General features: G+C 43.8%; 3 protein-coding genes across 4 annotated transcripts in view; 1 reads left to right on the forward strand and 2 right to left on the reverse strand.

The window, feature by feature from the left end:
* RBL1 (RB transcriptional corepressor like 1) overlaps positions 1-287 on the reverse strand; it is a gene marked incomplete at both ends in the record, with an annotated part of 75,143 nt that extends 74,856 nt beyond the window's left edge. The window contains one exon of one of the 2 annotated variants that reach the window (XM_079718576.1): positions 117-287. In XM_079718576.1, coding sequence (XP_079574702.1) covers positions 117-272 — 156 coding nt within the window. The remainder of the gene's footprint in view (positions 1-116) is intronic. The other variant, XM_079718575.1, reaches the window with a different exon arrangement.
* Positions 288-423: 136 nt separating this feature from the next.
* Positions 424-21,829, reverse strand: MROH8 (maestro heat like repeat family member 8; the record flags this gene model as incomplete). Its single annotated transcript, XM_079719093.1, is given in 11 exon segments — positions 424-707; positions 9,441-9,506; positions 9,988-10,087; positions 11,582-11,704; positions 13,891-14,046; positions 15,106-15,197; positions 15,200-15,269; positions 15,357-15,469; positions 16,948-17,069; positions 21,543-21,667; positions 21,671-21,829. Coding segments are annotated over 11 exon segments (1,410 nt in total).
* Positions 21,830-25,078: 3,249 nt separating this feature from the next.
* Positions 25,079-26,017, forward strand: part of RPN2 (ribophorin II) — a gene marked incomplete at both ends in the record, with an annotated part of 47,398 nt that continues 46,459 nt past the window's right edge. Inside the window, one exon of the mRNA XM_079719746.1 lies at positions 25,079-25,522. Within this exon, the coding sequence (XP_079575872.1) occupies positions 25,079-25,522 (444 nt within the window). The remainder of the gene's footprint in view (positions 25,523-26,017) is intronic.

Below are 26,017 nucleotides of genomic sequence, written 5' to 3' on the forward strand. Positions count from 1 at the left end.
TGGGCAGAGACCCTTCCCGGTGGGGAAACTCCCACCGTCCCATAGGGTGGGGTAGGGGCGGGGCGGGGGTGGGGCCTGCCGAGCTCGGTCTCGCCGCCCCACCTGCTGCGTCTTACCTCTAGGCTGTAGTTGCCCCGGATGGCGGTGAAGTCGTCCAGGGCTTCGGCCGCGCTCCCCTCATCCAGGTTCAGCTCCTGGCACAGGGCCTGCAGCGCCTCCCCGGCCGCGGCGACCACCGCCGCCCCCTCAGAGTGGGGATCGTCCTCGTCCATACCCTCAGGCCCGGCGGGCGGCGCGGTCACAGGCCCCCCAGCTTCTTTCTCCCTCCTGGGCGCGCTACCCACAACCACCCGCGCCAAAAGCGCGCGAAAATCGGGAGCCGCAGCACGACGTCTCTTCGGTGGTCTGCATCCGCGTTTCTCCTCAAAAAGGTCCGTTTCTCCTCCAGGGCTCCCAGCCGTCACTCTCCGGAAATGTGATAAGAAGACGGACTTCGGGGCCTAGAAAACCTGGACTTGGCCCTTGGCGGACAGCGGTGGACACAGCCGGCAGGGCAAATTGGGAGCGGAGGGATCGGAGGTCCGCGCGCAGGATCTGCTGGGAGTTGTAGTCCTTATCCTGCCTTGGAGCCGGCTGCGCCTCCCTTTCTTGGTGGCTCTTTGGTTTGGGCCCCGCTGGGCTGCCAGTTGCGAGGCGGCCCCGTTCATCTTAGGGAGAAGCCTCTTCTGCCCGGCCAACCCACGGGCCTGGTTTGTCACTGCCCCGGGACGCCAAACATAGTCTGATCGAGAATTGCCCCTTGAGTTTGGAGATGGAGGAGGGACCTGAAAAAAGTGGTCTCTCGACAGCGAGGGCGGGGGAGGGCCTCGTCGGCCTCTCCTCAGCGTCTCCAGCGCCTAGTGAGTGGTCTTTTGAATGACTGAAGGGTTGGTGAGGCAAAGTTTATTGGGGGACACCTGTCCATCTCTTCTTGATCGCTAAACGAGGCTTGACCTGTGCTGAAAGAAATGCAGTAAGGGGCCACTTTCTCAGCTTCCTGGGAACTGGGACCCTGGAACCCAGTAAAGACTGTTATTCCAGACTTAGGAATGGCCTGAGCATAAGCCTGAAGGCATGGAGCTGGTCTCGAGGCTTACCCTTCCGCTTCACCAAAAACACCTTCTCCGAGAAGAGCCAGAGTGATCATTTGAAAAGGTAAATCAGAGCACGTCAGTGCTTCACACAAGATCCTTCAGTAGATTCCTTTTGCCCTTAAAATAATATCCAGACTTCTTGACCTGGCCTATAAGGCCCCATGTGATCTGGCCTCACCAGGGCATTGTCCCCCTCCTCAGGTAGATAATAAGATCCAACCTCACTGCTTTGTTCTGGAACCTTGGAAATGCCAGGCTGCCAAACTAGTTCTTGCCTCAGAGCCTTTTTCCCGTGCTGCTCAAACAGCCCCACATACTCTATGCCAGATCTTTGCTTGTCTGGCTCCTCCTCATCCTTCAAGTTCAGCTAAAAGTCATCTTGTCAGGCCACCCCTGAGCACTGTATTTAAAATAGCTGACCCTGGGTCTTCCCTGGTGGCGCAGTGGTTGAGAGTCTGCCTGCCGATGCAGGGGACACGGGTTCGTGCCCCGGTCCGGGAAGATCCCACATGCCGTGGAGTGGCTGGGCACGTGAGCCATGGCCGCTGAGCCTGTGCGTCCAGAGCCTGTGCTCCGCAACGGGAGAGGTCACAGCAGTGAGAGGCCCACGTACCGCAAAAACAAAAAAAAACAAAAAAAACCCATTTCAGGGATGGGCAAAATTTTAGGAGTGAATAAAAAAAAAAAAATTGTCCAGAGAGGTATAAAAACAAGGAGCAATGTTTCAGAGGCCAGGAAAGAAGCAGTCCATAGAGTACTACCAACACTACAGAGAATTCAAATAGGATGAGGAATTCAAAGAAGACCTCATGTATTACCTTTCATATGTTTTCAGTGACCTTTGCCAGAAACAGCTGCCTTTAGCACAGTGGGAGTGGAAGCCAGATTACTGTGATTGAGGGGCTAATGGGAGGAAGGTCAGAAAGTTGAAGTAGGAAGTAAAAACTTCCCTTTAAGTAGTCTGGTGGAGGAGAGCCAAATGGAGGGGTATTTTCTAGGACTGGGAAATGCAAGCATGCGAGTAATCAGAGACAGGCAGCAGGCAGAGATTGAAAATAAAAAAAAGGTCATCAATATAGTCAGGCTCCGGAGAAAGTGGCCAAGCCGGGGATCCAGAGCCTGCCCTTCCTCTTCATAGCTCTTGTCTGGAAGGGGGTCACCTCACATCTAGATTAAGCAGAACTCCTAGGTGCTCTGGTGAGAGCAAAATAGCAACATGCAGTCGGGAGTTGAGAGTGGGAAAGGTTTGGAACAACTTGAGAAATATCACTGGCTCTGTCAAATGCAGACATCATGGTTGGAATTTTTTGAGGAAAAATGCAGTAAAAGTAAGTCTACCCCATGAGATCCTGGGTTTTGTAGCTAGTCCCGGACAAGATCACAAGAGCTGAGAAGCCTCACGTTTTTTGCCTTTGCCATAACTAATCAATCTCTTTTTTATCCAGATCTGAACTTCAGAGGGTCATTCTGGCCTTGAAAAGAAACCAAGATAAAAGGAAACAGCTCTCAGGAATTATAAATCAAATAGAACCTGAGACTCATTGCCCCATTTTTCATCCCTTTATTAAGTAGTTGGGTTTTCAGTGAGTTGCAGTACACGTACTATAGCCCATTTCTTCTTTGCAGCTGGATTTGATTCTCCTGATTCTTGTCCCACTTCATGCATACTTTGTCCCACTTCATGCATACTAAGTCCTGAAAACCCTTCATTTCTTCATTCCAAAAATGTTTACTGAATGCCTGCTATGTGCAAGATACTGATTCTTCCTTTGCTGTGACTTTCAGATCATCCAGACTTGAACTGAGGGGCATTGCTGGCTTGAAAATGATCCAAGAACAAAAGAAACACCTCTCAAAGGTCATCCACCAAACAAACAAAAACTGAGAAACACTCTCTGTTGTTGTTTTCTCCTCAGGAGTGAATCTGGGCTCTAACTTTGGATTTTCAATAAGTCATATCCTATCTATGTAAAGCCTTCCATTTTCCCCTCCTATGTTTTGATTCATCTGATCTGTAACCCTTTACATCCAATTAACCACTCACGTCTATGACTTTTCCTTTTGCCATGTTGTAATTCGCAGACTGTCCTGAATTGAATTATTAAGAAGTGCAGGCCTTGGAAATGAGGCCACGATAAAAGGAAAATACTCGGGCTTCCCTGGTGGCGCAGTGGTTGAGAGTCCGCCTGCCGATGCAGGGGATACGGGTTCGTGCCCCGGTCTGGGAAGATCCCACATGCCGCGGAGCGGCTGGGCCCGTGAGCCATGGCCGCTGAGCCTGCGCGTCCGGAGCCTGTGCTCTGCAACGGGAGTGGCCACAACAGTGAGAGGCCCGCGTACCGCAAAAAAAAAAAAAAAAAAGGAAAATACTCTTGAGTTCCCTTATTTCCCTTATGAAATAAAGCAGATTTAAGCAGTACTCTTTTTTTTTCCTCTTTGGACTGTAACTAAACTATATCATTGTTTTGTTTTGCTTTTTTACATCTTCATTGTAACATAATTGCTTTATAATGTTTTGTTAGTTTCTGCTGTATAACAAAATGAATCAGCTATATGTATACATATATCCCCAAATCCCCTCCCTCTGGGGCCTCCCTCCCACCCTCCCTATCCCACCCCTCTAGGTGGACACAAAGCACCAAACTGATCTCCCTGTGCTATGCAGCTGCTTCCCACTAACTATCTCTTTTACATTTGGTAGTGTATATATGTCAGTGCTACTCTCTCACTTCGTCCCAGCTTACCCTTCCACCTCCCCATGTCCTCAAGTCCATTCTGTATGTCTGTGTTATTATTCCTGTCCTGCCCCTAGGTTCATCAGAACCATTTTTTTTTTTTTTAGATTCCATATGTGTGTGTGTGTGTGTGTGTGTGTGTGTGTGTGTGTGTGTGTGTGTGTGTTAGCATACGGTATTTGTTTTTCTCTTTCTGACTTACTTCACTCTGTATAACAGACTGTAGGTCCATCCACCTCACTACAAATAACTCAATTTCATTTCTTTTTATGGCTGAGAAATAGTCCATTGTATATATGTGCCACATTTTCTTTACCCATTCATCTGTCGATGGACACTTAGGTTGCTTCCAAGTCCTGGCTACTTGGTGCTGCAGTGAACATTGTGATACATGTCTCTTTTTGAATTATGGTTTTCTCAGGGTATATGCCCAGTAATGGGATTGCTGGGTCATACGGTAGTTCTATTGTTAGTTTTTTAAGAAGCCTCCATACTGTTCTCCATAGTGGCTCTATCAATTTACATTCCCACCAAGAGTGCAAGAGGGTTCCCTTTTCTCCACATCCTCTCCAGCATTTATTGTTTGTAGACTTTTTGATGATGGCCATTCTGACCTGTGTGAGGTGATACCTCATTGTGGTTTTGATTTGCATTTCTCTAATGATTAGTGATGTTGAGCATCCTTTCATGTGTTTGTTGGCAATCTGTATAACTTCTTTGGAGAAATGTCTGTTAAGGTCTTCTGCCCATTTTTGGATTGGGTTGTTTGTTTTTTTGATATTGAGCTGCATGAGCTGCTTGTATATTTTGGAGATTAATCCTTTGTCAGTTGCTTCATTTGCAAATATTTTCTCCCATTCTGAGGGCTGTCTTTTCATCTTGTTTATGGTTTCCTTTGCTGTGCAAACGCTTTTAAGTTTCATTAGGTCCCATTTGTTTATTTTGTTTTTATTTGCATTTCTCTAGGAGGTGGGTCAAAGAGGATCTTCCTGCGATGTATGTCACAGAGTGTTCTGCCTATGTTTCCCTCTAAGAGTTTTATAGTGTCTGGCCTTACATTTAGGTCATTAATCCATTTTGAGCTTATTTTTGTGTATGGTGTTAGGAAGTGTTCTAATACCATTCGTTTACATGTAGCTGTCCAGTTTTCTCAGCACCACTTATTGAAGAGGCTGTCTTTTCTCCATTGTATATTTTTGCCTCCTTTGTCAAAGGTAAGGTGACCATATGTGCGGGTTTATCTCTGGACTTTCTATCCTGTTCCATTCATCTGTATTTCTCTTTTTGTGCCAGTACCATACCATCTTTTTTTTTTTTTTTTTTTTTGCGGTACGCGGGCGTCTCACTGTTGTGGCCTCTCCCACTGCAGAGCACAGGCTCTGGACGCGCAGGCTCAGCAGCCATGGCTCATGGGCCCAGCCGTTCTGCGGCATGTGGGATCTTCCTGGACCGGGGCACGAACCTGTGTCCCCTGCATCGGCAGGCGGACTCTCAACCACTGTGCCACCAGGGAAGCCCGATACCATCTTGATTACTGTAGCTTTGTAGTATAGTCTGAAGTCAGGGAGCCTGATTCCTCCAGCTCCATTTTTCTTTCTCAAGATTGCTTTGGCTATTCAGGGTCTTTTATGTTTCCATATGAATTGTAAAACTTTTTGTTCTAGTTCTGTGAAAAATGCCATTGGTAGTTTGATAGGGATTGCACTGAATTTGTAGATTGCTTTGGGTAGTATACTCATTTTCGCAATATTGATTCTTCTAATCCAAGAACATGGTATATCTCTATCTGTTTCTATCATCTTTGATATCTTTCATCAGTGTCTTATAGTCTTCTGCATACAGGTCTTTTTTCTCCTTAGGTAGGTTTATTCCTAGGTATTTTATTCTTTTTGTTGCATTGGTAAATGGGAGTGTTTCCTTAATTTCTCTTTCAGATTTTTTTGTTGTTCGTGTATAGGAATGCAAGAGATTTCTGTGCATTAATTTTGTGTACTGCTACTTTACCAAATTCATTGATTAGCTCTAGTAGTTTTCTGGTAGCATCTTTAGGATTCTCTATTTATAGTATCATGTCATCTGCAAACAGTGCCAGTTTTACTCCTTTTCCAATTTGTATTCCTTTTATTTCTTTTTCTTCTCTGATTGCCGTGACTAAAACTTCCAAAACTATGTTGAATAATAGTGGTGAGAGTGGGCACCTTTGTCCTGTTCCTGATCTTAGGGGAAATGCTTTCAGTTTTTCACCATTGAGAATGATGTTGGTTGTGGGTTCATCACATATGGCCTTTATTATGTTGAGGTAGCTTCCCTCTATGCCCACTTTCTGGAGAGTTTTTATCATAAATGGTGTTGAATTTTGTCAAAAGCTTTTTCTGCATCTATTGAGATGATCATATGGTTTTTATCCTTCAGTTTGTTAATGTGGTGTATCACATTGATTGATTTGCATATATTGAAGAATCCTTGTATTCCTTGGGTAAACCCCACTTGATCATGGTGTATGATCCTTTTAATGTGCTGTTGGATTCTGTTTGCTAGTATTTTGTGGAGGATTTTTGCATCTATGTTCGTCAGTGGTATTGGCCTATAGTTTTCTTTTTTTGTGACATCTTTGGTTTTGGTATCAGGGTGATGGTGGCCTCATAGAATGAGTTTGGGAATGTTCCTCCCTCCGCTATTATATCATTGGTTTTTAGTAAACAGTACTGCCAAACTCACCAGAAAAACCCCCAGCTCGTGCTGTCCTCTTTGTTATCACTGACTACCCTGCTCCTTCATCCTCTATACCTGATTACGAAGTCCTGTGGATTCCTCCTCCACCAGATTTCTAGCTGCCTTTCAACATGTTGTATTTTCTTTTACAATCCATCTTATGTTTACTTACTAGTCTAGTCTTTCTCAAACAGCATTTGTAACGTGTCTCTTTCTCAAGACTCTTCAGGGCTTCACTATTACCAGTTGAATCAAATTTAGGCAGCTAAGCGTTGAAGCACATCTGTCAGGTCCAGCCTCACCTGCATGCTTTGCTTTTTTTTTCCTTTTGTCAATATGCTTTCCCTACTTTTTCTAAGGGTACATGTTGGGTTTTATTTTTCGTTATTATCCAATGGCCTGCCGTGTTAACACTCAACTGAGCTTTTTTGAATAGAAAATGAAGTATGGGTGGTGAGATAGATTTACTCTGCCCTTCATTTCTGATCCAGATACATCATGAAGGTTGTTTCTATTTTGATCCCATTGTGGCTCTATGATTAGCCTCCCAGTTGTGGTTTAGTATTTCATAGTTCCCCAGAGCATGTGTCGAGAGCCTGATGAAGACCTTTAGAGGCTCCAAGACTAAAAAGATGATAGTATACAGCCTTCCAAATGTAATTCAAAATATAAACAATTCCAAACCCCAAAATAAGGGTAAGAAAGTACAACAAAGTTCTGATTATTTTTCCCAGCATGACTATTTCATTTTGAAATTCTTTTTTTTTTTTTTTTTTTTTTTTGTGGTACGTGGGCCTCTCACTGTTGTGGCCTCTCCCGTTGCGGAGCACAGGCTCCGGACGCACAGGCTCAGCGGCCATGGCTCACGGGCCTAGCCGCTCCGCAGCATGTGGGATCTTCCCGGATCGGGGCACGAACCCATGTCCCCTGCATCGGCAGGCGGACTGTCAACCACTGCACCACCAGGGAAGCCCTTGAAATTCTTTACAAAAAAAAAAAAAAAAATTTTTTTTTTCCCCCAACTTTGTTCTGCCCTAAGCAACTACTTAGTCTGCACATGCCCCTCTTAGGAAAAACTACTCACCAGCTAACCTTCTAACTGTCAAAAAAAAACAGTTAATAGTTGTCGGGGAGGGGCAAGACCAGCCCTCATCATTCTTATGGTTCTTGTTCCTCAAAGGAAAAACTAACGTGGTGGTCCTTAAGCTGAGTCCCTACAAAGAAAGTAGTGCCAGCCCTACTCAAAAGGATAATTAACGATTTTTCTACCTAACTTAGACTTTAGATAAAGAAATTAAAAACCAAAAAGCCCAATTTAACTTACTGTTAATTCTAAGGCATTTATCCATCAAAATCTATGTCCAGGGCACTCGATTTAGTCACAAGAATATATTTCAGAATAGTATTTTCTTTTTTTTTTTTTTTTTGCAGTACATGGGCCTCTCACTGTTGTGGCCTTTCCCGCTGCGGAGCGCAGGCTCCGGACGCGCAGGCTCAGCGGCCATGGCTCATGTGTCCAGCCGCTCCGTGGCATGTGGGATCTTCGCGGACAGGGGTATGAACCCATGTCCCCTGCATCGGCAGGCGGACTCTCAACCACTGCGCCACCAGGGAAGCCCTGGAGTTTTTTATTTAAGTAGTAGTTTAGTCTTTACATTCATCACGTTCATTTCCAAAATGGAATATCTGACTAGTCTTTAGTTTCTTTCAGTTCTTGCATTAATATCTGTCTACATGTTCTACAGAACACAAGAGAGCAGACGTCAATTTGGAAATCCAAAGGAGCTGAAACCTATTTTGTCATGAAATTGATTTAAAGTCATATTTAAATTTTTATTTTTGTTTAAATTTAACTTAAAATTACCTGTGATAAATGACATAAACTTCTTCAAAATAGAGTGCTAGGATGTTCTACCCTATTTCTAAGACAGATAAACCACTGTTAGGGAATAAAGAGGGTGGGATTATTCCATTAGGTTTAACCATGTGAGATTGCTGATACTTGACTGTTCTTGCTTTACAAAATGGCAATTTTCTGTGGTTCATATCCTAAATATACATATCCTAAATCTTCTATATAGATAACTTTAGAATGGAAAAGGAACTTTCGTTCTCCAGTGTTTTAGATTAGAAAACAATTTCCTTTTAATTGACCAGAATCAACCATGTGGAATCCTACCTCATAGAATAAGATAATCTACTGACTTTTCCTATTTTATTTTATTGTATTTTACTTTATTTTTTGCTTCTGATATCTGTGAGGAAGTAGGAGACATTAGAGAAAAGTGGCATGATCTTTCTTAAATAAGTTTTAGCTTCTGCCTCTTTTACCAGTTACATATTTTTATTTTAAAAGAAGAGAATTGCTCAGGACTTTAATTTGGTTCTCGAAGTACATGCTTTTGGACAGTGAGACTTAGAATTTCATGGCACTTTCTAATTGTAGGACTACTTATTCAATGGAAATAGATAATTCTTTGAGTGTTAAATCCTCAAGGCTGTACAATTATAGAAAATCATTTGCATGATGGTTGCCTCACACGACTACAAAACTTCTCTCTTAGCAAGTCCCCCCACCTTACAGGACAACTGCCACTTATAGACAATAGTGCTGCAGTCAATTTCTGTGGTACTTATAGGGTGTCATCATAATTAACTAAGATAGTATTTCTACATAGTTTCTTATTTTCTGACAGACAAAGTTCAGGAATTGTATTGGCATTCAGTTAAATTCTTCAAGGGCTTTTTTTACCACAAAATTCAGGCTTTCTGGTTCCCAGAGGCTCAGCTCTGCCACAGTCACTGCCTCAGATACCTTCCAAAATATGGGGCGCCCCAAACCCAAGTGTTTATCACTTACCATCCTCTATCCAGTCAGTGCCCTTCATCCTGAGCTCACTGTGATCTACGTACCTTGATAAGAGCCCTAAATGCAGGATAAAGTCAGTGAGTCTGTGATCTGGATGTGGCTTTAAGCAGCTGGCAGAACTGGCCTTTTGATAATTAGATTCTAAAAACTGAACTCCTGGGGGCTTCCCTGGTGGCGCAGTGGTTGAGAGTCCGCCTGCCAATGCAGGGGACACGGGTTCGTGCCCCGGTCCAGGAAGATCCCACATGCCGCGGAGCGGCTGGGCCCGTGAGCCATGGCCGCTAAGCTTGCGCATCCGGAGCCTGTGCTCCGCAACGGGAGAGGCCACAACAGTGAGAGGCCCGCGTACTGCAAAAAAAAAACAAAAACAAAACTGAGCTCCTCCAAGTGCCTGATAGTTACCTATAGATAACATAGCCCCTTTCTCCAAAGAAGTATTTTCAAGGTCATCTTCATAAAGAATGGGGATAATCAAAAACACCATTTGGGAAAGTACAGGATAAAAGTGACTGTAAAAATGAAAGGATTTTCTTTGTACCTACAAACAAGACTGCCGCTCTTCTGATAGGAAGTTTTGCATTCTTGGAGAACATCAATGTTTGGGCTAAGATGTTAACCTTCCCCTTGCATTTTTTTCCCTAAGTGGGGAAAAACGTCAGAGTATAAAGGAGTGAAGTAGCAGCACTATTATTATCAGCCTCACTACAGTTTCCAGAGTCAGGGACAATATCAGATACACATACAGAGTATCGTTGAAATAACCACAGTTGCTCAGCGAGTATCATGCCACAATACCAAGGCCCTCGGCAATGTTAAATCCTCTGAATACACCTTGCTCACACCCACTCACTCTGCATATTGTGCCTGTACTGCCTCTAATCTGTCTTCACTTCTCTATCTAAGTCTTCTCAGGCCTCTAAGCTCAGCCTTGAGCTCTGCCTCCCTATGAGCTCTTCCCCGCCAGCTCTTGCTGTCCTGACATAACCCTGCTCTGAATGTTTTGCAGGTCCTCCTCTCTTGGCACATACCAATTTTCCACGTTGAGTTTCCATTCAGTGTTTCACAGAGGTTTGATCTCCCTCGCTAGCTTGTAAGCTCCACTTAAGAAGATTTAATCCTTGGCACATTTCTGGGTTCTCCATGGCCTGTTGCACATTGGATGTGTTATGCTTATTGGATGAATGAATTCACCCCTCAGTGGATCTCTTACAAGGATAGGCACCTCAGGGACAGAAGGAGGAGGACAGGAATTCGTTCTCATAGAACTTACAATTTAACATGGACAAGCTGTAGTCTCATCCATTGAGAGCACTGAATTTCTTGCTGCAAATGCTGTCATCCCTACATCAGCTATAGGTTTGGTTGCAGGTCAGAGAGATAATCCCCAGTGGAGAGCCTGACATGACTGTGGGGCTTCCTAGCCCTGCAAGTCTGGTCAGAGGAGCCCATACTTGGTCCTCAATGGCTACACATATGGAAGATCCCTGGGAATAGTCAGTCCTAGGGACTTCATAATAGGATCCCAGTGGTTCTAGACTCAGTTGTCTAGAAAACCAAGGATGGGCCTCCTTGGGCTGCCCTGGCTCAAACCTGCCCCTAAAATCAGCCACAGTAGCCTCTGTCAAGTTTGTGAAGAGAAAGGATGCCATCTGGGTCCTGGCAGAGCCAGTGGCATGCTGCTGTCATGCTGCATGGCGTACAACAGCACGGCATCCCTTGCTCAGGGCTCATGCTCTGATGGGGGGTAAACAATCCACTATATCCAAGGAAAGGATTAGAGATCATTGCAAAGGCAATACATAACCCCATTTCTATTCACTCCATAAGTAGTTTTTTGAGCATATACTATCACCCTGACTCTAGCCTCTCACCCAAGTTAGTGGAGTTCCTAAGAGTTCACCAGTCTTTTCTGTGAGGAAGGGTGGTGATAGAAAGTGAATTTTGATTCATTTGGGAGGGAGCTATGGAAAAATGGATTCACAGAACAAGACAGTTCACAGATATCAACTGTTGATGTGAGAAGGGATGGGAAATGTTTCCTTTATGTCATATTCCTCCATTAAAAACTATGTCTGAAAAAAATAAGCATGTCAGCATATTATGGAGTTAGCAAAACGATATTGTTCACATACAAAGAATCTGCAGATTGTTCCAGCTTCACTAGGGTTGATGTACCAGGGATCTCTGCAGTACACTTCTTGGGGCAGCTTCCACTTCAGGAACTGGGCACATATAGTTAAGACTTGCCTGCTCTCCTATGAAAAGGATTATCAGAGATCAGCATTTTTCAGCTGAAGTTACGTTTCTTTGAATAAAACTGACACTAAAGTCCAATATGAAAAGCTAATAAACTCAGAATTATCCTGGTTGAAGTGAGGTGGGAGGTGGAAAGGAACCGGGGTTCTGCCCTCCTTCAACTTTCCCAAACAGTCCCTAAAGAGAACCCATAAAATCTTCAGGGTTCTGGGGAAGATGTAGAAACCACTGGTCTAGGGCAAAAGTGAGAGCTATCAAGTGTATTACCCAGACCAGAGATTTGGGCAGGAGTTCCCACTACCCCATGCTCTAGAGATAGGGCTCCTACGCCCACTCACCGCTCCTATGTCATTTTCCTCTCACTCTACACAGGGGAGTGTAGCTCCCATTCTCACAGGCCTTGTGAAATCTCTAGCTTGGAAGAAACTTTGGAGAGTATTGATCCTTTCTTGGTCGTGATACTTGAGCAAAATTTAGCAAGTGGGCTTCTCCTCTACTCACTGCTCTCAGCAGAATGGCTCCCATGTACCATATGACACCCCTGGTGAGGCTCCAAACAAGTATTTTGTCCCAGATCCACTAGATATTTGGGCCATTAAAATTCCTCTGGGGACTGATGGGAAAACAAATTAGTTCAGCTACTTAGTTAGGAATTTGTAAATATCTAGTAAAGTTAAAGATACCCCCCCCCAAAAAAAAAAGATACCCAGATATTCCACTACTGGGTTGATGCCCTCAAGAAACTCTCACACATGTACACAAAGAAATATGTACAGAAATGCTCATTGCAGCATTGTAATAAGGAAAAAAATGAAAATTATCTAAATGTCCAGGAATAGAAAAATGGGATAAGTTGTAGGATATTTACATGATGGAATTCTATATAGCAGTGAAAAAATGAACTAGAGCTATATAACATGGATAAATCTTATAAATATGTTAAACAAAGAAAAGCAAGTTGCTGAAAGATTTATAAATGATATAAAGTTTTTTAATATATAAAGTTTCTTTTTTTTCACAGAAAGTTTTAAAACATGAAAAATAATACCTCAGAAATGATAAAAACAAAATTCAGGATGATACTTATTGGGGTAATTCAACTGGGGATAGGTGTGTGAGTTTTTTCCTGTTTTATTTCTCAGAGTAGGTGGTAGATGTATGGGTATTTATCACGTTGTCAGTGCCAGTGATTCCTAATCTGTTTAATGTTAGATCCCTCCCCTCTGCTTAGGCTACCCTCTGCGAAGACTTGAAGAGCTGGCTAGAGGTTGTTCAAGGTTTGAAGGAAAATAAACCCAGAGCCTTGGCTGCTCTATGCTTTGCCTGATTGCCAGAGGCTGGCACGGGCGGACGAGGGGGTGGGTATCAATACTGCCACATATCTGTAACCTCCACGGGGCATACTTTCCCAGCACTTGGTTGGGCAGCTCTGCTCTGTACTTTATTGGGGTCTGAAATATTTTATGTTTATGGCCACAAGGCCATAAAACTTCCCCCATAACAAGGTACCAAGGTCCACCGTAATTTTAAGTCCTGTTTCTGAATCTTTCTGTAAGGAGCATAGGTAGGTGAGAGCTCCAGCATTTTTCCAGAATCCTTGCAGCCTAAACCTACCTCTCTGGTTTGCTATTAACTGGTGGTCATAGCACCTTGGAAAGGACAGGCTTCTGAGGTATGGGACAGCACTAAAGATGATGACATCTCTCCCACAATTCTTATGGCAGAAAGATTAAGGTGAGGTAAAGCCATCTCCAGATTGTCAGAGAAGCTACCGTATCTGACTTAGCCTCAACACAAGTCTATTTGTCTCAAGGCCATGACACAGTTCTTGAACAAAAGAGGAAAGACAATAGAATATTATCATCATTAACAGAAAGAGTGTGTTGAATTGGGCAGTGTGTTTAGGGCTCTGTTCTAGGTTGAATATTGGGGAGGGGCTACAAAAAGATATAATACATAATTCTTACCCACAAAGGGCCATGATTTGCTATACAGAAACAAGGAGTAAGATTTTTCGCACTGTTCACTTAGGTAAAATAGTTGAAAGGAAGCCTGTGCCAGAGAAAATGGGGAATATAGATGGTACCACAAAGTCCCTGCCCTCAAAGACATGAATACCTGCTTGCACATTTGGCTCTGGATTTGAACTTCTTCAGGGCTGAAAGAAGTTGACAGTAGACATTACCTCAGCTACTGCATCATTTTCATCCTGAGAATACAGAAGAAGCGGGACCGAGCTGTCCAGGACTTGGCTCTCTACACCCTTCTTATCTGTGTATTTCACAGACTTCATGGAGGCTCCAAAGAGGGTCATGGAGAAACGACCAACATCAGGTCTTACCTATGAAGGGAGTGTTCAAAGGGAAGCGACTCACTGAAGGTGTTCATGCTTAACTTGTAAGAGCTCTAGGTCAGCTGAAATGTCAGTCCCAACATGAGTATATTTAGCTGTCGGTAGCTAAGGACAAGAAACCAAATATAGGGCTTCCCTGGTGGCGCAGTGGTTGAGAGTCCTCTTGCCGATGCAGGGGACACAGGTTCGTGCCCCGGTCTGGGAGGATCCCACATGCCGCGGAGTGGCTGGGCCCGTGAGCCATGACGGCTGAGCCTGCGTGTTCGGAGCCTGTGCTCCGCAAAGGGAGAGGCCACAACAGTGAGAAGCCTGCGTACCGCAAAAAAAAAAAAAAAAAAAGAAACCAAATATATGTGGAGATAGCCATACTTGCTGCTTCACGTGACTTGATCTCTCACTCTACAAATGAGAAGCAGGTCACTCCTACCTGTAGTCATCACAGCTTGTACCTGTTTCCTGATATTAACCATTCATGCAAGCTGTTTTGCTGAAATTCAAAATCCCAGCCTTGGCATATTTGACTCTTCAGAATGTGGTTCACTGTGCTCCATGTATTTCTTTCTTTTTTTTTTTTTTTTGGCCGCACCTTGTGGCAGACAAGATCTCAGTTCCCCGACCAGGGATCGAACCCACGCCCCCTGCAGTGCAAGCGCAGAGTCTTAACCACTGGACTGCCAGAGAAGTCTCCCCATGTATTTCTTTTTTGAGAAGTCTTTGGGATTTGCGATGGAGACATGCATATAGTCCACCGTCTTGACGCAGTTCTGATTGTTCCTTGAAAGGAAAGACGATGTCTCTTCTTATATAAACTCCTTCCTCATCCCATGAAGCAGGGGAGTACCTTGGGAAGTCTCTATGTCTCAGTTTTTTAAATCTGAAAAATGGTAACACCAGCCCTAACATCATGGGTTACCTGGAAGGGTCTTAAGAAAGTGCTCTGAACATAAAAGTATTATCTAAAATAGAGAATATTTATTACCAACTTCTATTTGCTGTTATGCCAGTTACCTTCCCCATAGGAAAGTCTCTCCTCTCCCCTTGTCTTACATCACCAAATAAGGAGAAGAGGGTACTCATCGTGGCAGTCGGGGTGGTGAAATCCATCGTCCTGACGAACTGCAGGAGTATCTGAATGGCCAACAAACAATCTTCTCGTCGGATTCATATAAGAAGTCTAAGATGCACGGCAACAAGCTCTTGATGTCTTCCCTCTGTGTGCCCAAAGGGAGCATATCACCACCCCTCCTGATAGCACTTCATCTGGTACCAAAGTAGGGCTTCCCGCCTGTACCCTGTACCTGGTGCTTGAGTTTTTGGTAGTGCTGGCCAGTCAAGAACAGAGAAGGAGTAAAGAGGGCCTGATGCCCTCTCTCAGTGTTGGCAGGGCTGATACGTAGAGAAGGGAGCAGAGCTGTTGTGAGTTGCCTCACAGGACAGAAGTGGGACCAGGTGGAGATGGTCCAGCAACACGGACTTGGGCTTAATGTAAGGAATTGCTCGGGCTTCTCTGGTGGCGCAGTGGTTGAGAGTCCGCCTGCTGATGCAGGGGACACGGGTTCGTGCCCCAGTCCGGGAATATCCCACATGCCGTGGAGTGGCTGGGCCCATGAGCCACGGCCACTGAGCCTGTGCTCCGCAACGGGAGAGGCCACAGCAGTGAGAGGCCCGCATACCGCAAAAAAAAAAAACAAACCAAAAACCTATTGGGCCAACAGTCTTCCTAGTTTCTCCCTAACACACCCATCGTCTGTGGGTTTCTACCACTCTACTTTTGTACTCTTCTTGGTTTCCTGAATAGCCTCTTCTGCAAATTCCTCCTACTCTCTGCCACATGCCTGTCGCCCACTAGAAGCCATGTTCTCGTTCACCTCTGATCTTTGCACAGACTTTCCTTCTGCCTGCATGTTTCTTCTTCCTGTCCCCCACCTTCCCTTACCTCTCTTTGCCTAGCTAACCCCTACTCATCCATCAGAGCTCAGCTCCAGCATGCTTTTCCTGAATCCCCTCTTTGCCCATGTTAGCTAAATATCCTTCTAGCTGCTAATAAACCTTTCTCTGTCTGCTCCCTACTCCCTCCCCAACCCTTAATCATGCACATTATATTGAGTTCCAATCATTTGTTTATAAGTACACTGTGTCTATTCTGCAGCTAGATCAGTGTTAAGATCACAGTAGGGCTTCAATAAATATTTGTTGAATGAATGTACAAGTGAATGAATGTAGTACCTTAGACACACTGTAGTCTTTGCTGTCTAATGCACATGTTGTTCTACCTACCTGAAATGCTCTTCCCTCTACTTCTCACCTGGGTTGGTCTTTCATAGCCTTGAGGCCTCCTTTGGCTTTAAACGGCGCCATCTCAGACAGGTGTTCTCTGACAACCATGGTTTAAAGTAGGTTCCCATCGCCCTTATTTTTTGTCTCAGCCCCTTGTTCAATTTTTTCATAGTATTTACTGTAAACTTGTAATTACTTTATTTATTGTCTGTTTACTTTTTTTTGGTCCTTTTCAGCACTATAATGTAAATTCTATGAGGGCGGAGACCATGTCGGTCTTGTTCACTGTCGTATACCCAGCAACTGGTTCTCAATAAATGTTTGTAGAAAAAATGAAAGATAGTTATTCTGTAGTCTCATCCAGCTTCCATCCACACCTACCCTTCCCTTCTCAGAATCCTTCTAGCACTTAGACTCTGTCCAAGTCTTCAGTATCACCTGTCTTAGGACAAACTTTAGATTACTATATGTCTAGAATAATGCATCTTATCTCATTTTGCCAATCATATTCCAAGGTCTTAAAGTCAGGGACCAAATTCATTGTCAAAGTATAGTCAAGAGCTAGACTTGACTTGAAAAGATTCCCTTTGCCCTGCCCCCTCCCCCTTTCACCTGTACGTTCAAGGCTACTTGGGCCTTTTTTAATATCCTCTAAGTTGCTCAGCTGCAAATCCACACTTCCTGAATCATTGTCAGAAGCACAAGGGACCACTACTTCTTGCTGACTACAGATCCTACGGATGAAGAGGGGATTAGAAAAATTAGTTTTTCAGCACTGCTTCTGTCTCATCGCTCAAGGGCAAGCTTAAATGTCTCCTTCTCAGAGAGGCCTTTATTGATCACCAATTTAGATTAAGTAAGCTTCTTCCCACCCCAGCCCCACATTTATTTTTTTCATAGTATTTAACCATTACCGACAATCACCAAATTCATTCGTGTTTGTTTACTGTCTCCCATCAGACTATAAGTTCCATGAGGGAAGAAACCTTGCTGATGTGGTCACAGTTTTATCCCTGATAGGGACAAAGTAAAGGGTGATGAAAATAGTTAATCCCACTAAGGGATCATAAGTAAAGGAAAAAGTATCTGAGACCCCTGTAAATTAATGATCACCTAAGAAAGTAGGTTTGCTTAACCACAAAACCAAGCAGGCTTGCTTAGCAACAAAACCGTACAACAGAAGCATGAGACATGCCCTAAAACAGTAAAACTGTTGTCGAATGAGACCCACATCCTGCCCAGTGAGCTCAGTAAGTTAACGATTCCTAGGATATGCTCCTCTGTGCACATTAGAAACAAAAATATAAGGAAAAGGTGACATTATATTGAAACCTGAGATGACTTACCATTTTTAGTCTATATTACCACCTTTTTGCTCATTTTCATCATGCCATGACAGTCCCAGTTCCACCATGTAGGGACAAAAAAACTCCCTCGCCCGACGTGGAGGAGGAGCTGATGATGGAAGCTTGATGTCTACTCAAGGATGAGGAAGAAGGTGGTCTTCTCCCCTTCCCCACTTTTCCTTTGATTATAAAACTGTAGCCCACTAAGTTCTCGGCGTGGCAGCCTCTTGCCCGCCCACTTGTAAACCTCATAAGCGTTCTATTCTAATAAATCACTTCTTATCATGTTGCCTCTCACTGAATTCTTTCTGCGTGGAGAACCAGAGCTCCTTGGAGCCCCCCGAAATGCATTGCTGTGGTTTCATCCCCAGTACCTAGCATACTGTCAGCCTCATGAGGAGTGAATGGATAGGTAAGAGATACTATGCCGCTGTTAAAGAGACTGAGGTAGAACACCATCCTCACCTCCCTCAATCCCCTTTACTCTTTCTTACTTTTTCTTTTTTCTATAGCACACAACACCTTCTAATATATCATTCACTTGTTAATGATATTATTTATCATCTCTTTCCTCCTGCTAAAATGTAAGCTCCATAAGGGCAAGGATCTTTGGCTATTTTAAAAATTTTTTAGTTTTTCTTGTTGTTGTTTTTTAATATATTTTTCTTATTCTTTTTAAAAAATTTATTTCATTTTCTTGTTTGTATGTTTGGCTGTTTTGTTCATGAATGTATTCTAAGAGACTAGAATAGTGCCTGGCACATGGCAATGCTCAATAAATATTGATTCAGTGAATGACTGGATAGATCTGTATTTGCTGAATAGCCTATATTAGTGAATGAAAAAGCAAGTTGCCAATCTGTTTTCCAAAATACCTGTTGCACTTTACATTTCTTTTTTTTTTTTTTGGTACATTTCTTTTTTTTTAAATTTATTTATTTTATTTGTTTATTTTTGGCTGCGTTGGGTCGTCATTGCTGCATGTGGGCTTTCTCTAGTTGTGGCGAGTGGGGGCTACTCTTAATTGCGGTGCATGGGCTTCTCACTGCAGTGGCTTCTCTTGATGCAGAGCACGGGCTCTAGGCGTGTGGGCTTCAGTAGTTATGGCTCTGGGGCTCTAGAGCGCAGGCTCAGTAGTTGTGGTGCATGGGCTTAGTTGCTCCGTAACATGTGGGATCTTCCCAGACCAGGCCTCGAACCAGTGTCCCCTGCATTGGCAGGCGGATTCTTAACCACTGCGCCACCAGGGAAGCATGCACTTTACATTTCTATCAGCAGTATATATGAGAGTTTCAGTTGCTCCACATAATTGCCAATATTTGGTATTGTTGGTCTTTTTATTATTAACCGTTCCAGTGGATGTGTAGCAATATTTCACTGTGGTTTAATATGCAGTGCTGTTGGTCATCTTTTCACGTGCTTATTTGTTATTTATTTGTATATCTTTGATGCAGTGTCTACTCAAATCTTTTGTCCATGTTTTTTTTTTTTTTTTTTTTTTTTGCGGTACGCGGGCCTCTCACTGTTGTGGCCTCTCCCGTTGTGGAGCACAGGCTCCAGATGCGCAGGCTCAGCGGCCATGGCTCACGGGCCTAGCCGCTCCACAGCATGTGGGATCTTCCCAGACCGGGGCATGAACCCGTGTCCCCTGCATCAGTAGGCGGACTCTCAACCACTGCACCACCAGGGAAGTCCCCATGTTTTTTCTTGGATTGCTTGCAAAATTATGTTGGTAAATGTTTAAAAAAGACTCTTTCAGTGTAGTTCTGAAGTTTGATATTTTCATTTATATTAACGAGTAAGATGTAACTGAAACTTTAGAAGTGACTTCTTTTCTGAATGGGATAATAGTTTTCAAACAGGAGAAGAATATTTCCTCAAGTTTTTGTGCTATTGACAATGTGAAATTGATCGATGTGATATACTTTTAAATTTAATCTCTATTAACATTTTCTCCAATATTAAGTTTACACAGTAACAAAGCAATAAGTCAAGCTCTGGTCTGTAGCATGTGCTGATTGTATGGGGTAAATATTCCTATTGTAGCCAAAATTCAGCTATCAATGTTACTGGGAAGAGATCTGTAGTAGCACACCATGATATAAAATTTTCACTATTCAGATATTATAGATATAAGCTACCGCAAAAACATAGATGATGGTAAAATACAGCAAAATAATTAGGAAATGATGACTTTGGTTTTCAATATACTTTATCTCATTGTAAGTGCGTATAGTTTAATTTTTCTAAATAGCTGTATTTAACAACCAATTTGCAAAATTCCTTTTATTTATATATATGTTGATTGAAGTATAGTTAATTTACAATGTTGTGTTAGTTTCTGGTGTACAGCAAACTGATTCAGTTATACATATATACTCTTTTTCATATTCCTTTCCATTTTGTTTTTTTATTTATTGTTTTTATTTATTTTTTTCCATTTTGTTTTATTACAGGATATTGAATACTGTTCCCTGTGCTACACAATAGGACCTTGTTGTTTATCAAAATTCCTGATAAATTTAACAGTTGACTCTCCAAGCCAGTATGAGGCTTCAGCACACCATTGGTTGTCTTATTACTGAGTTGGAAGAGTTCTTTATATATTCTAGATCGGTGCTGTCCAATAGAATTTTCTGTGGTAATGGAAATGTTCTATAATTCTGCACGGTCCAACATGATCTCCACCAGCCACATGTGGCTACTGAGTGCTTGAGATGTGGTAAGTACAACTGACAAACTGAATTTTTAATTTTTTTTTTTTTTTTTTTTTTTTGGTGGTACGCAGGCCTCTCACTGTTGTGGGTTCTCCCGTTGCGGAGCACAGGCTCTGGACGCACAGGCTCAGCAGCCATGGCTCACAGACCCAGCCGCTCCACGGCATGTGGGATCTTCCCGGACCGGGGCACGAACCTGTGTCCCCTGCGTCAGCAGGCAGACTCTCAACCACTGCGCCACCAGGGAAGCCCTGAATTTTTAATTTTAATTAATTTAAATTCAAATTAAAATATCCACATATTTAATGGCTAGTATACCATACCCAACAGCACAGTACCAGACATAGAAAGAACTGACTCTCCCTTATTTAGGATAATAATTTCCGGGACACTAATTATAGTAAGAGTTATCGCATAGTGAATACTTTATATGTTCATAATAGTTAAAAGCACAGATTATGGAGTCAGACTGCCCGGGTTCAAATATTTTAGTTTCCTTCTCTATAAAATGGGAATACAAATAGTGCATATTTCACAGAATGGTGATGAGGAGTAAATAAAATAGTGTACGTGGAGTGCTCAGTACACTGTCGGGCTATCCCGTAAACTCCCAATAATCGGAGTTAGCTATTATTGAGTTCTTAGATAAGTCACTTCCTTTTTTGAGCCTGTTACTTCGTCTGTAAAATTGGGCTAATATTCTTCTCATACAAATGCTGTGCAAATCAGTTAAAAAATCACTCGTAGGTCAGTTATTAAGAACCGAAACAATCTTTGGAGAAAGTTGCCATAATTTTTAATTTTCTAACAAAACCCAAAACCCCTCGAACATTGCTGGCCCTTCCCCACCGGACCCTTCCGATTCCTTTAAAATCGGCCGGGCTGCAGAGAGACGACTGAGTGACAGTGCAATCGGCCAATCACAGGAGGACGCGTATGAGGCCCACCCCAAAGGCCTCGTCCAACCGCGTGCCGGCAGCGCCCGGAATGGGACGGTTGCGAGGCGGTCGGTTCCAAGTGGGCCAGGGCGCCGGGGGGAAGCGGGCCTGTACGCGAGGAGTGCAACGCACTCTGCGCGCGAGGACTGGAATTCCGGCCGCAGCTGCTGGGAGCGACCCCGCCCAGCGGGACGGCGGGAACTGACCTGTGCCTAGAGCCCATCCTAGCACGCGGGGTCTGCCGCGAATCCCTGGCGTCCCCTCCGGCGCACTCTTGGAGCCACTTTCCCGAGCGGAAGTCCGCCTGTGTCTCTGGCCCTGGTGGGACCTGCTAGGAGGAATGGCGCCGCCGGGTGAGGCGTTGCGCATGGCTCGACAACGGGGTCCCGCGGCCCGCAGGTCTTGGCGAGTGGGCCCTCGCCCGCAGGAGACTAGTGCTCGCCACGCAGGAGCCGGCTAAGCGGGATCCCCTTCCCCTGCCGGGCATGGGCATGGGCTCGGGCTCGGGCTCTTGGGGTCGAGGGTCTGACGAAGGGCTGGCCAGCGGGTGGGACTGCCGCGGAGGAGGGGTTGGGTACGGGTGCGGTGAGGAGCTGCGGGTCCCCGCGAGGCCCAGCCAGGGACCGCGGCCGCGGATAACGCTCGGGCTGGCTTAACTCATTCATTTGACTTGCGCGGGCTTTCGGGCCAGGAGGCGTAAGAGTGAGCTTTTGAGCAAATCGTCCTGTTTTTGGACCATGGTTTCCTTTTTAATGAAAGGGGCAAGACAGTCAGTCACCTCTCTTTGGGAGCTTAGAGCAGGAGTCCTGAAATTAGCGTCTCCGGTACAAACTTGCAGTCTGCCACGTATTCGTTAATGTGACCCTGTGCAAGTTACTTAACTTCTCTGCCCCTCAGTTTCTCATCTGTAAAATAGGTTAGTCAAGTTATCTACCTCATGAATTACGGTGAATGTTAAATCAGATAATCTCCTTGCGTAGCGTGGAACAGTGCGGCACTAAGTAAGCACTCAGTAAACTTAACTATATTGCTAGGTATTGAGTGGGCGCTGTGCAGGATGGAACCTCATGTAGTCTCACAACAACTTGGGAAATGTGTACTGTTATTATTTCCATTTGACAGACGGAATATCAGAGAAGGGAAGTAACTTGCCCCAGGTAAAAATGAATAAGTCAATGAGCTCACTGCTCCATTATTTGAGAGGTTGAGGATAATAGAGTTCCTGCAGTTTGGTTCTCAGCTAGTTATGTGTCTTAGGGCAGGTAACTATTTCTGAGACTCAATTTCATGGTCTGTAAACCGCACTCACTTGGATGTTGTGAGGATTTAATGACTAAATGGATGCAAACTACTTAGCATAGTGTGGGCATACCGTACACATGTTAAGCGCTCAAATTTTAGACCTTGCAGTTGTTATGATTAATATGAGGTGGGAATATCAGGATTCTGGCACAGATGCTGTGTTAGGGGAACTTACAGTCGAGCTGGCAAAAGCTAGTCATAGTTACTCACTAGATATTAAGGTATTGAGTGCGTGCATATATTCAAGGCACTGGGGATTCAGCATAAGTATCTTTTTTTTTTTTTTTTTTTTTTTTGTGGTACGCGGACCTCGCACTGTTGTGGCCTCTTCCGTTGCGGAGCACAGGCTCCAGATGCGCAGGCTCAGCGGCCATGGCTCACGGGCCTAGCCGCTCCACGACATGTGGGATCTTCCCGGACCGGGGCACGAACCCACGTCCCCTGCATCGGCCGGTGGACTCTCAACCACTGCGCCACCAGGGAAGCCCAGCATAAGTATCTTGATTCCTCTTTTACATCTTTCGACCCATTATCAGTTCTGGCTTTAACTTTGAGTTCTAGCCAGACTTCAACCACTTCTCAGTACCTCCATTGCTGTCACCCTGGCTTAGACCACCACCATCTTTTTTTCCTGGGTTATGGCAGTAGTCTTCTATCCTTACTTCTCTATAATCTCAACACAGTATTGTTTATTCTCAACACAAAGTTTCTGTTAAAATGTAAGTCGAGTCACTCCTCTGCTCAAGATTTTCCCGTGGCTCCCATCTCACTTTATAAAAGCCAAAGTCCCTATAATGCCCTCTGGATTTGGCCTCTGCTGTCTGTTACCTTGTCACTACTTCTCACCCCTTGCTTAATCCTCTCCAGCCATATTGTTCTCTTTGCTAATGCAAAAAACACCATCTGCACTCCTGATTCAGGGTATTTGCCCTTGCTTTTTGGGGGATAGTTTCCCTCCAAATATCTTTATGACTTGCTCCTTCTTTTCCTTCAGGTTTACACACAATACCTTTATTTCTTAGGGCTTCACAGGCTACCATACTTTAAATTACAGCTCTTCCCGATATTCCTTCTGTGCTTTATTTTTCTCCATAGCACTTTACAGCATCTAATATGATAAATAATGTTTCATAATTATTTTGTGTAATGTCTTTTCCAACTGGAATGTAAACTCCATGAGATTAGGGGTTTTTGTTCTGTTTCCTGTTGTATTTTTAATACCAAAAATAGTGCTTGGTACATAGTAAGTATTTAATAAATATTTGATGAATGATGATCCACATTATAGATCTCTTTCTAGTTTTTTTCAAGAGCTTTTGCATTCTGCAGGTTATTTAACACACACGAGGGCTTAAATAGCACTAGGACTCATGCCCCTAGTGTAGGCATCCCTTCTACAACATTCTCTAAAAAATAGTGGAGTGTGAACTCCATAGATCTGGGTTTGAGTCCAAGATTGGCTATCTCCAAGCTGTTCTGGTCCTCAGTTTTCTTATTTGTAAAATACCTTTTTTTAAGGGGTTCTAGTTCAAACCAAATTTGACGCTATAGGCAAAGGAGAATTAATCACTAATGTTAACCTTGTGATTACTGTTACTTGGAAGGCCGACTGTTCATGAAGCTGCCCATTTGAAAGTGTTGTTTTCCAAATGAAAAGTAGAAATGTTCCACTCCTATGATTTCTCTCTGTCCCCTGGGGCATAATGCATGAGGATTGATTTTTCTTTCCATTTATTCAGCAAATATTAATTCAGTACTGCTATGTGCCAAGCAATGTGCAAGACCTGGAATTACTGGGATGAATAAAAGCAACGGTCTCTATCCTCATGAAGCTTACAGTTTAGCAGAGGAATCAGACATTACACTACTAATTTTAGTTGTGAAAAATTCTACATAGAAGTGCAGGTTGCTGTGAGTGGATATAGGAACAACAACAACAATAATGTAATAGGAGTAGCTAACATTTATATAGCACTTACCTATATATGTGCCAGTCACTAACATTTTCTGTATTAACGCATGTAATCCTAACAACCCTGAGGTAGATACTGTTATTATCCCACATTACACTTGAGAAAACTGAAGCACAGCTAGTCACATTGTAACTGCCATGGCCACCTTGCTAAGAAGTGACAGAGCTAGGATTTAAACCTGGCCCCAGAAACCTCGTTCTTTGCTACTTTATAGTCCTCGGACCTCATCCAAAGGAGGGCTGTTGGGAGGCTTCTTAAGGAAGAGAGACTCAAAATCTGAAAGTCGAAATTAAGCAGGAGAAGCCATGCAAAAGAGCTGGGTGGGAAAGAACACGACTACTTAGAGGAACAGAGAGGAGGGCAGAGAGCAACAGATGAAAGAGTGGGGTAGGAGATCTGGTTGGGACGGGCAAGGCCACGGGGAGGATTCAGGATTGGGTTTGTCCTACGAGGCATACGAGTTACAGATGTACTTGAGACAGGAATGGCATGAGTCCCTTGCTTTAGAGGCACAGAGGCTGCTAGGAGGACTGTCGTTCAGAGAGTTGAAGACTGTGCCCACCACTTCCCCAAGGCGTGTCACCAGGTTGAACCTCCCAGTTCCCTCACCCTCACATAATTTGGTTCCCAGACCTTGGTGTGCCTCATCATTGGAACTTTGTATAGAACTTTGGAATAGTGTGGAGTGTATTTATTTAATAGTCGTTTCCCCCCAAGGTTCAAGCACTGTCTTCCTGTTGGCCCTGACAATCATAGCCAGCGCCCATGCTCTGACGCCCACTCACTACCTCACTAGGCATGACGTGGAGAGACTGAAAGCCTCACTGGATCGCCCTTTCACAAGTTTGGAATCTGCTTTCTACTCCATCGTGGGACTCAGCAGCCTTGGTGCCCAGCTGCCAGATGTAAAGGTAAAGACCACTTTTGTCTTGGTGGCCTCATCCCTTCACTGGGTTCCTTTTGTGTACTTGAAAACTAACTCTTGCTCATTTGAGGATAACCAAGGCTGACCCAATATAATAAATACTTATATCAATCTGACAGATCCTTTTTTTTGTTTGTTTTTTGAATGCCTAATATATATTAGGACCATGCCAGGTGTTTTAGTAGAATATAAAGGAGAGCAAGTCATAGATTCTTTAGAAACTTTTACTGTAGCTTTTACTGAAACGTTTACAGTGAGACTGTACTTGTTAAGTGTCCTATATGTGTCCCTAATGAATAATAAAGGAGTTCAAGATGGGGAGCATTCACCTTTATTGAGCACTGACAGTCACAGCATCAGGCATTTCGATATAGTTTTTGGACCTTTGAGGAGGAAAATGCATCATAACTGAAACCTTTCTTGGATTTAGGAACAGTCTTAAATTGTGAATTTACATTTTATTCATAACAGCAGCACAGAC

This window comes from Hyperoodon ampullatus (assembly GCF_949752795.1).
Source record: "Hyperoodon ampullatus genome assembly, chromosome: 14".
Classification (NCBI taxonomy): Eukaryota; Metazoa; Chordata; class Mammalia; order Artiodactyla; family Ziphiidae; genus Hyperoodon; species Hyperoodon ampullatus.